Genomic DNA, 11,879 nt, shown 5'->3' with positions numbered 1-11,879 from the left:
GGTATTTGTTAGAAAACATACACTTGGTGGGATGTGTATAGGCTACTCCTATCCATAGACAGTGATGCATTAACAGCTCATTTTATTGAAAGAAGAATACTGTCTCCCTGTTTATTAGCAGACTGAAATCTTGTGTTTAGTCTAAAAAAGTGCAGTTTATTCTTGTGAATGAATTTAAAATTATTACATCTCCAGAGTGGTTGACATTATTGATTGACAGGGGGAGGGAAATCTCCAGAGTGGTCTGGCATTTTCAGACGTAATGAATGCATCCCAGCTGAACTGGATGTTGATTGACACTCTTCACAGACAAAGTGTTGAACTGCTGCTAATGAGGTGTTTTTGCAGCTTTTAGTTTTGAGAAGCTGGTTGTTTCAGTTAAAAGTATTGTCTTTGAGATGCATTCTTGGTTAATTGTATTACCTTTATTCCTGGTGCAAAGTATGCTTCTCATCTGTGTCGACAGATCCATGCATCTAATTTATCATCTGTGAGTCTATATTTAATATAAAAGCATGTGTAAGACACCTATTGATTTCATGTGTGGTATGTGCTGCTTTGCACCCAGAAAGACTTTTGCGAGCTCTCCCTTTAAAAGTATTATAAACATTATACATGCAGAGTGAGGAGCTGTCCAGCATGATGGTGAGTCATTTTCCTGAAGCAGTTTGTAAATGGTGATGTAAGGAGAAAACAAAAAGCAGGAGAAAAGGATGGAGAGAGAGGGTCTGGTGAGGAGGACAGCTGTGTCTCCCCTCATGGATCACCTGGAAAAGCAGCTGGTGCTCCCTTTCCTTATTCTTCCTCCTCTATCCTTACCTATAATCCCTCCTCTATCACCCCAAACTAGCCAACATCTTAATTAATGTCTCATTTCAGCTGAGTCAGCCATTGTGACACATTACACACGCAGCTCATTTGCTTTTAGAGAGCGGAACGTTTTCACACTCAGGCCTCTTCACCGTCACACTGAAAAATCTAAAACAGTCCACGTGAAAAACTGGGTTGTTCTGAAAATTGAATGCCCATCAATTAAAGGAATTAACAGTGATAAGACTAAGAGTAACTCACTCTGTATTCTGAACATGTAAAGTATTGATCAAGTGTCAAATGGAGGACTTGGCATACGCTTGGTTATTTGATAATACAGCCCACACTCTTAATATTACTGTGAAATAATCCACTATGAAGTACTCCTACATGTTCATTTTCTTTGACTCCTCTCCTTCCATCATGTTCTGTGTCTCCCCCTGATCTCGGGTCAGTCAGAGTTGACTGCTGAGTGCACTCTGAGTTATGACTGTGTGTCCACACTCCCTGTTCTGCCTGCACTTAAACAGGAGCTGAAAGGAGGCGTGCTCACCATAAACCTGACCCTTACCGAACTCCATCCATACTCTCATCTTAGAATCAGAGAGAGTTAGACGGTCATATATCCAGTCTGTTAGCTCTGAACCTGAATCTGAACACAACACACACACACACACACACACACACACACACACACACACACACACACACACACACACACACACGTACAGTTTGTCGTTTGTCTTCCCTGCGATCCTCTACTCATGCACATAATGCAGAAAACATAGCTTTACAAAATCTGTGAAATATGCAAACACACACACAAGTATCATGTTTAAGCCTTGAACTAATCCAGGAGGATAAACTTTTGATTCTTCATCGTGACTAAAAAAAACCCTGTTTTATTTTTACTCTAAACTAGACAGGTTCATTTCCAGAAGTGTTTGATGTATGTGAAGTTATTTATAGTTTTTAAATTAATTCTCAAACTTTTGGGAAAATTATGTTTAATTTGGCAGTCAGTGAGAAGTTTAATATCAATGTTATATCATCTCTCTCATTCATAAAACAGTCATAATAAAATCATAATAACAATGTACGTACGGCAAAACTTGAGTAGGACTTGTCAAAACTAATTCGGATTCCGCGTGTGCACACCTACACACAGTTCACTCTTTGTAAATCACCATCCACCTGAACATGTGTGCACATGGATCAGACCCATAATCTGCCTTCTACATGCCGACGTTCCATGAAGTGGAGGTTAGAGTACACAGATAGTCTGTTTGCTTCAACAGGAGGGTCACAAACGTAAGATAAATCAGAGATTGACTTCACGTTACTGCTGCATTCATGCAGTCCTCCTGCAGTGCCAAAACATCCACCATTTATCATTATCATTACCATTTAGGAGATCTGCAGTGTTTACATGTCTACAGGACCAACACTGATTTCTTCAAACATTGTCAGAGTGCTCACATCAGTCAGCGGTCTCCCTCACTCTACGTTATCAATAATCAGAAGTTTCATCAGTGAACAACAGCTTTTGAACTTTGTCTGTACTATGACTGATTATGAGGATTTAGAATGATTGTGTGAGAGATGCTCAGACTTAATTTTCACACTTAACTCATTTATACAATAAATCTGTGCAGGGGATGAAGATGTGCAGAGAATGGAGGAGGCGAAATGTCTTTAACAGGCGCTGCTGTGTCTCTGTGCACTGCTGCGTCTTACAGCACAATATAATAAAAAAACAAAACTTTGTTAGCCCAACTGGCTCCATCAATAAAAATGATTAAACAAAGACATCCTTTTTCTTACTCTGGCAGCCGTATATCCTATATGAGAGTGATGGCGGTGTCAATCAAAAACACACATTAGTGATGAAAAGGAGACACTATTAATCAACACTTGTGTGTGGCTTTGACATTTTCTGAACACATGAAAGCTTTGGATGAAAACGCGTCTAATTCAGACTTAACACGTGTTAGACCTCTACACAGAAAAAACAGACCAAATGGATGTATTGATCTTTTTATCTGACTGCTGGTAGAAGACTGTTTTCCGAACAATCACTTTTTTCCTTAACCTTCAAGTCAGTGCATTTACTCCATTATTTAATCCGTGCTGTCCAGACAGTTGCACCGACAGACTTTGTCAAATCTAAGTGCTTAGTGTTGAATAAATACAAATTACTATTTCATTATTAGGCTATTACTGCTGTTGACTGATATAATAGAATAAAAGACAGACTTATGAAGAGCTCCTTCTTCTAAAGTGCCATCTCATTGTCAGCACAGAAAGTCATTAATTTGATTTATTTTTACATTTTCTGCCATTTTGCTGGTGTCATCAGTCATTCTGTAATAGGGCCAGCTTATTTTTTCATAATGAGACAGTTTTGTTTTTAATGTGGCAGAAGGAGACAGTCTGCATCAGTTTGTTTACTTCTCTGCCAATCACATCAGTCACATCAATTTGATGAAGAGGGAAACATCTGAACCCTGTGATCATCTGAATTGATGGCTTAAAAAAATCACATTTGTGATTTATTGGAGCAGAAAGGTGCTGATTTGATATTTCATAAGAAGTTGATATTGAACAGATTAGCCCTGTTACATCATCAGCTTCATTAATGCACTTGATCAGTAACTTTAGCAGCACAAAAGCGACAGAGTTTCAACAAAAGCTCCAGTCTGAAGACATTAACTCTTTAAAGTCATGTGGAAGTCACAATCATTGTGAAACAGGAACTGTTCCTACACTTGGAAAGATAATCGATTCATTGCTCGTAACAAAGCAAACGCAAACACACAAACACACACACACACACACACACACACACACACACACACACACACACACACACACACACACACACACACGCCACTTTGTTTGCTTGTAGATATTCTGTTTGCTGTAGATTAGTTTATAATAGTTATTTGTTTGATTGAGTAGAGCAATAGCAGAATAAGCTGCTTGGCATTGGCAGAGAAGATTTGGCAAGTCTTTCATGGGCACAACCCACATAATCAGCTCTGCTGCTTATCCCACAAATGCATGTTCCTTACAAATGTGGCACCATTTAAAAAGGAAATTTATTGTATAAGATGTATTGCCAAGAAGCATTGTTACAACAAAGAAATAATCTACCAAACACAAATTTCCTTACTTTTTGTGCGATTTTTAGATGAATGAACTGACAACAAGTGTGAGGTCACGTTGAAACTGAATAGACACTGGGGTAATCAGACACAGGTGAGACTAACTAATAATTATTGCTTATCTTTAATATACTGTACATCCATTAACATGCATTCATATACACTAAACAGAACAAGTCATTGATAGCAAAATCTGTTTTGTACAACATGGCCATAAATTAATTGGAGCAAATACAATACATCAGCCAAATGTTTAATATATGAAATCTTTAACAGGGTACTGCATCAAGGTTTACTTGTTTTGAATAAGTAAAGCAGATACTTCAGGAGTTGTCTGTCTGCAGACTAAAATGTGATGATTTTATTAGAGATGTGTAAGTGTAGAGTCAGGTATCTTTATATTACAGGGATATCATTTTTCACAGATGCAGACATCTGTCTTAGAACACCTTTCATCGTTCCACCCTCCAAGTTGACTACTCTGCACCATTTCTCCACAATCCTGGTTCCCGCCGTAGCTGTTGGGCTGCGCAGGCCTCCAGTATCTGATGTGCAACATATCAGAGAAATAAACTGTGTATCCTTTCTCATGTTAGACATGTTGTTCAATAAAGGATCAACATTTTAATGAATTCTGTAGGAATTTAACTTAACTTTAATTTGCTGTTTACATGGGAAATAGGTATACAAAGGATACTAAATCATATTAGTTAAAGGATATAACCAGTCAACATCACATGGTGCGTGGAGTTCATAAAATGATGAACACTGAAAGAACCTCTTATTTATTGCTGTTAAATGTCCTAGTCCAAACAGATTGAAGTTCCTACAGAAACAAACTTACGTAGTGTTGACTGGGGTCCCATCCACCCACTTCCAGGTCCCCTCTGTAACGTTGTCAGTCATACCAATCCAGGCTTGTACGTCTGATCCCAACAGCCCATTGACAAATGACTGTTAATAGAACACACACAAGAATGGTCATCTATTCCACTTTGCCCATCACAGGGCTGACATATAGAGACAGACAACCAGCCACACTTACATTCACACCTACGAGCAATTTTGAGTCACCAATTGACCTAACGAGCATGTCTTTGGACTGTTGGAGGAAGCCGGGTACTCGGAGAGAACACACACATCCACAGGGAGAACAGGGGAACCTCCTTGCTGTGAGGCAACAGCACTAACCACTGCACCTCCATGCAGCCCACAATCAAATGTACAAAATTATATTTGTCAAAATGCAGCCATTGCAAAAGGATTGTTATACTATCACTATGCTGCCCTCAATACATGTATCGAATATATCTTGGCAGTAAGCTTAAACACCTTCCGTTCATCAAAACTCTGGAGACAGTCGTCAGTTTGTCCACAGGTTTATTGACTACAAAAAGGGTGAAACGACGATGCTACGTATGGCATAAGATGTATGCAGATGTCTGCGGATGGAAATGGGCAGTTGGAAGATGGCTGTCCTCTTGTATGTGCAATGTGACTCCTTTACTTCCTGACTATGACTTCCTGTTGCTAACTTCCTGTCTTTTCTTAAAGGGACCACTACTTGTAAATAAAATTAGTCTACCTAGGAAAATATAAGAACTGAACTAATGGTTACAGAACAATCACATCTGTTTCAGAATTCCTGTTAGTGAGAACTTCATGTTTCTACACAACACAGATTCATAAAAGCAACATAAAAACTTCTGCAAACCTGCAAGTTTTTAATGCAAAAAAAGGACTAAAGGTGCTTTAACCACCTCCATCAACCATTTACAAACTGAATGTTAGAACCTGTAATATACAACAAACCGTTCAGATCTGCATTCATCACAAAACACAGTTTATAGCACAAGAACTCCTTATATTGATCATAATGTTTCACCTGACAAGTTTGTAATGTGTGTCCTAATCTGCTTGTTAAAACCATCGAGCTGTGTCTGTAGTTTCTCTCTGGCTGCTTTGGCACCAACTAAAATAATTTCTGTTTTAAAAAGTTCATCCATACATTAACATCAGAGAGGCAAGCAATGAGAGTTTGAAGTGCATTAGGGTCATCGGGGGAGACGGAAATATATAATTGAGTATCATCGTCATCGAAATGGTAGTTGACGTTATGCTGTGTTATGATGTTTGAAAGTGGAAGCATGTAGTGAAAATAAAATAGGTCCAAGAATGCTTCCTTGAGGGATACCAGAATTAAAACCATGAGTCTCTGAGGCCAACATAAAACTGTCTGTTAAAAAGACATGAGCCTGTTGTTGTTAAGCTCACAGGGGTCAATATTTTCTTTTTGAGGAGAGGTTTCACTATGGAGGTTTTAAAAGCTGTGGGAAAATGCCTAAACTAAGAGAAGTGTTAATAATACTTGTAACTTCTTTCGAGAGAATGTGAAAACAGGATTTGAACAATTTTGTTGGGTTCAGATCCATTGTGCACAAGGAAGACTTCATCTAGTTGACCACTTCACCAATGCCATTTTGGGTCATCACCACAGAGGATGACATTGTTTCTGGAGGTCAATGTGCGGGTAGGTCCCAGGGAGTATGAATAGTTGGAATTTAAATAATATTTCCGATGGAGATTACTTTTCATTTAAAAAAGTCAGAAAACATTTAAGAGTTGTGTTCATTTCTGTACTCATTGGTGAAGGATTTAAAATTCTGTCAATGGTTGTAAAAAGCACTTTGGGATTATTTTATTATTCTATATTATATATGATATATTATATATATCTATAATGATCTTGGGGAAATGGGCTTGTCTCTCCTTCCTTGGTCTGTAGCTGCTCTTTCTCCCTCTGCAGAGTATTATATCGGCCTTGCAATGCTTCTTTGTCTGTGGACAGTGATTGATATCTGCTCTGAAGTAGATATTTACTCTGGGTCAGATTTGTTTGCAACTGGCCCTTGTCACTCTTCAGTAATGTGTAACTCCTCTGCAACTCATCCTTTCCTCTTTGAAGTTCATCATAGTTCTTCTTCAAGTCATCATAGATTGTCTGCAACTGGTCTTTTTCTTTTGTCAAGTTACTCAATTTGGCATCGAACTGTTTTCTCTCTGCAGCTAAAGCATTAGAGGTTCCCTGCAGCTGATCTGCTCCAGTGCTGTAACCAGGCTGCATCAGGTCTGCTGACATGGTGTGGCTGAATATGTGATCTGTGAAATAAAAAAAAAAGTCTCACATTTTTTAGATTATTGGGATTGTTTTAAAAAAAAAAAAAGCCATTTGCCTGTCCTATACATGCTTTTTAAATCAATCTATTATGCTAATCCCCATTTAAAAACACTTTAGTGTTACAATTCATGATGCCCTTACTAAACGTGGGCAAAGTTTGAGATCATGAGGTAAACACATGTTTGAGTTAACGGATGAGCCTGCAAAGTGCACTAAACAACTTGTTCTGCATCGAATATGACAACTGATGTAAGACAAGAAAGATGAGACTAATTTGACCCCAACAACAACTTGCTGATAATCTTTTTTTTCAGTCCACTCCAAATGCTGATCGGAGGCAGCCTCAGAAGGCAAATGTTTGCCAGGAGGCTATAGCACTTATGATCCAACACACATGTATTGGTATTATTAAATAATATTTACAGAGTGCCCAGCCATTTCTTTGTGCGGGCCTAGGCAGCCCTGCAGCGTTCTGCCCCCAAAAGGCTTCCAGAGAGCCAATAGGTAGAAAGTGGGGAGGCAGACCTTAAAGAGACGGCATCTTAATTTACTGTTTCAGGCAGAATCTGAAATTAGGGATTTTACTGAAGCCAGTACAAGATAATAATGAGGTTTTTTTAGATGCAAATAATGCAAAGCTGATCTACAGGTTTACATGACTGAAAGGTGAAAATTTGTATAATATGGGATCTTGAAACATGAGCTCTTCTTGGATTATTTGATCTTAAAGATTAGGTGTTAGTTGCTAAATGTAAAATTAATATTCTGGGTGCTGGTGGCGCAGTGGTTAATGCGTGCGCCCCATGTATGGAGGCTGTAGTCTTCCAAGCGGGAGGCCCAGGATCAAATCCCACCTGTGGCTCCTTTCCCACATGTCATTCCCTACTCTCGCTCCCTGATTTCTGACTCTATCCACTGTCGTATCTCTACATTAAAAAAGCCCCCCAAAAAATAAATCTTAGCGATTAAAATTAATATTCAAAGTGACAACATAGAAATTACTTACAGTAGAGAAAGTATCCTACATTTCCAGCCAACAGGACAGCGCACAGTAAACCAAGACCCACGGAGACACATTTGGAAGGAGGGTTTCTTCTCTGAAAATCAACTGTATCGACAATAAAAATACAACTAAATAATCCATAGGGACAAAATAAGACAAGACAAGTAAACGCTCTAGAAAAACAGTTTATGAGCATATGGGCATCTACATAAAGCTTCAAAAGTGTTTATCAACACATTTCTATCCAAACTCACATGGTTGACACGTCTTAATACTTGTGCTCAATACTCTTACTGAATAATACTCTTGATATTCTGTCTTATAGTGTGGTTTCAGGTTGATACGTTACCTTTTGTCAAAAGGTCCTCCATGGTGAGGTTCCTCTTCATAGGTATGTTGTCATCAATCTCCATCAGATCCATTGTTATAACTGTCTCACTGTTTTTCAGTTAAGAAGAAAACTTAAACTTAAAATGTTTTTAATCAATTAACTAGAAAATGATAGGTCTAAACACTTAACTCAAACAATTTGTAGTTATAAAACCCATTGTTCTTTGCTTTCTCATGCATGCCTCTGTTTTGACTTACAAACGTGGAATAACATAAGATGGGACATTTGAATTATAATACTGAAACATTTTATAAAGCTCTGCAGGTAATATAACAGACCTATTTGCTAGAAATAAGCTTAAATGATATCTAATAAGTGATCTGTAAGTTGCAAAAAATTAAGCTTACTTGAGGTAATTAAAGGTTTCTAAGAATTAATGGGATCGTTTAAAACTGCAAGACGCACTCAGAATAAGTCGAGGATGAAAATGAATTAATATTTTTGTAAAATATTAATTTATCCAAATGTGCACTTACCATGAATCAAAGGAGATAGAAAGGAGTCCGTATCACTTCGACTGCATTCCCATAAAGATGCTGAGGTACAATGATTATCAGAGAGACATGAATGATAACGCAGAGATATTTATTGTGCAGATAACAGGAAGCTCCTTTTGCCCATGTCATCAAATGTTTGACTGAACTCTGATTGGTCTGAAAAATAAACATTCAGATGTACTGTATTAACATTCTTAGTTTCAGGTTTTCAGGTAATTTCTGGCCACAAGAAACATGCGCGGGTTCAGCAGTTATCACATGGAGGTTTTTAGCTGTCAGACTCCAGTCCATCTTCTTCTGCAGTTTCTGTTCCTTGTTCCCACAGATTCACTTCCCACTGAGGTCAAAAAGGACAGTGACAGAGTTACAGGGCAGAAGTATAGGTACAGTGTTGAAGTAGTGGTACAAAATTCCAAGATAGTGTTTCTATACAGCAGCTTTGTTATTTAGAAAAAAAGTTTCTCTGACCAATGCTATTAATGTGCCAAGCTGTTGAATGGGTTTGAATGGATTATAGTTGCTGTGCAGACAAATGATTTAGACTGCTATTGGTTCAATAATTAGATTCAAGGTGGCAGCATGTCTGCTCATATGTGGGTGGGTCAACATACACTATGAGGTCTTCAAGATTCAAGATTCAAGATTTTTATTTGTCACATGCTCATACAGATGTGCAGTGAAATGTAAAGACTGTTCTGCAAGGCTAATAAACACTCAAATTACTAATACACATATATACAGTAAAATAGAATATAATGTAAAAAATAAAAAAAGACTTCAAAACACTTTAAATTATGAAGACATGGGCTTTGGTTTTGTTTTTCTTTTGCTTTTAATCCAGTTTATAATTGAACTAACATCCAAATTTGAATTTATATTCCATATAAAGAAAATTACACACATGCATCTGTCTTGAAGCCTTTAGATGCCTTATATGACAGTGCTCTTCGATTTATCACAAGCGACAGATTTCGAATGCATCATTGTGACCTCTATGGATCTGTAGGCTGGCCCTCATTGGGTCAACGAAGAATGCAGCAGAGTATTTTGTTTATTTACAGTGCAGTACAGTAAACTCTCTCCCTACCTGACTTATCTCCTTTCTATTAACATTTAAGATGCATGTCGTGATTGTACGTACTTCTCGCCAGTTGATTTTGAGCTATTATCGTGAAAGCTCCGGGGGGCCAGAGGCAGCGAGTATTTCTGATGTATTCCATGACTTTTTTGTCTCCTCCTGCCGCGCCGGAACAGCACTGGCCTCTTCAGAAAAGATTAAAGGAGTTTTTCTATTTTAGTTTTGTTCTGTTGGTGATTATTTCTCAGGGTTCTTCAGGCCTCGATCATTATTTTATTCTTCTATTAATAGAGGGTACAGAGACAACATGTCAGCTGATTAACAGCTTTGCATCAATGATTGTTGTCCTGAATCATACGTCCTGTGGATTTCTGAGTCTGAAATCTGAAATCTGAAACATGTACAAAAAATAAAAACATACTATAGCCTGCCTGCTCTTTGGAACCGTTTCAGTGAAATAAAGCCATCAGGAGAGCATGGCCTCATGACAGATCATCCAATGGGCCAATGTAATGCCAGTTACTGTATTCTAATTTTAACTGGCCTGCTGAATGTCCATTCCTCTTACACACCTCATCTCGTTTAAATCTGTTATTGAATGGTTGAAATGCCATCTGAATCAATTAGCTAAATTAGAGAGAACATTTCATTTCCCAACAACTCCTCAACGTCAACCCTCAGTGAACGTGTCTTTGAATGGCCACTCTCTGACCTGGAGCTAGTTACAAAATCATGAAATGTAGTGCAGGTGTCAGAACAAAGCTCTCTAACTGCTACCTAACTAGTGATAATTCATAGTGGGTGTACATTTTTTTATTAAGAACAAATGGTTTGTTAGACCAGTATGCATGCTGCCAACTTCAAACCATTCTTGTATTCCACGCATCATTACAATTCATTTCCTTGTGTCTTTTGTTTTCTAATGCAGCTCATTCATCCTTGTTTATTTGTTATGCTCATATCAGTTATAGGCCAGTTTTTCCACACTTGTTTTTATGCCTTTCAGCTTTGAGTAAAAAGGACTTGAAAATGATTTGATTGTGGCTTTCGGTAAACGTAAAAGATGTAACGTGTGGAGCTTATCACTGTCCCTGTATCCGAAATGCTGATTATATTTGACCTGAGAATTGAACCATTGCTTACGTTGTGAGTGAAGAGTCAGCTGGAAGGGCTGAAGTTGTATTCATGCTTACCTTATCCTGCTGCCGCTGTAAGACTGTTTACACATTATTCTCTACAATATGGCAACTCTATATTAGCTTACAACCCTGCAGGACAACACGGACATCTCTGATTCTCATTTTAGAAATAGATGTTTCTATTACAAGCTACGAGAGCAGTGACTGGCTGGACTGGACTGTGATTAGAAAGGTCATTGTATTGAGGCCACAAATCATCTGCCCATGAGCCCCCCCCCCCCCCCCCCCCCCCTGACAAACACACACACACACACACACTTCTTCTTCTTTTACACAAACATATGGAGAAGTAAAATCTCCCACTTTACATAAAGACATGCACAATCATAATTTAAAACTCTAGTATTACATTTATAGCAGTCATCAGGGAGACGGTTATAACCAACTAAGGTTAATGTCCTATAGAACCGATCAAGAGGAAAATTAAACTGTATGAAAATGTAATGATGGAAATTGTGCTTCATAAAAGTTGAGCAGGTACACTCTAAGCAGAACAAATGTGATAAAGTCAAATCTGTCACAGTACAGAAAATAAAATGAAGAATCCTTCGTGGTT

General features: G+C 38.1%; 1 protein-coding gene across 1 annotated transcript; it reads right to left on the bottom strand.

Moving 5' to 3' along the window:
* Positions 1 to 4,082: 4,082 nt before the first annotated feature.
* LOC132982585 (C-type lectin domain family 4 member M-like) lies at positions 4,083 to 8,571 on the bottom strand. Its single transcript, XM_061049135.1, has 5 exons — positions 8,493 to 8,571; positions 6,738 to 7,136; positions 5,023 to 5,099; positions 4,822 to 4,931; positions 4,083 to 4,522 (listed from the first exon to the last, which is right to left on the bottom strand). The coding sequence occupies exons 1-5, from the start codon at positions 8,569 to 8,571 to the stop codon at positions 4,390 to 4,392; spliced, it is 798 nt and encodes a 265-aa protein (XP_060905118.1). The 3' UTR covers positions 4,083 to 4,389.
* Positions 8,572 to 11,879: the final 3,308 nt, after the last annotated feature.

This window comes from Labrus mixtus, chromosome 10, assembly GCF_963584025.1.
Source record: "Labrus mixtus chromosome 10, fLabMix1.1, whole genome shotgun sequence".
Lineage (NCBI taxonomy): Eukaryota > Metazoa > Chordata > Actinopteri > Labriformes > Labridae > Labrus > Labrus mixtus.
This window is presented reverse-complemented; position numbering and strand designations above follow the sequence as displayed.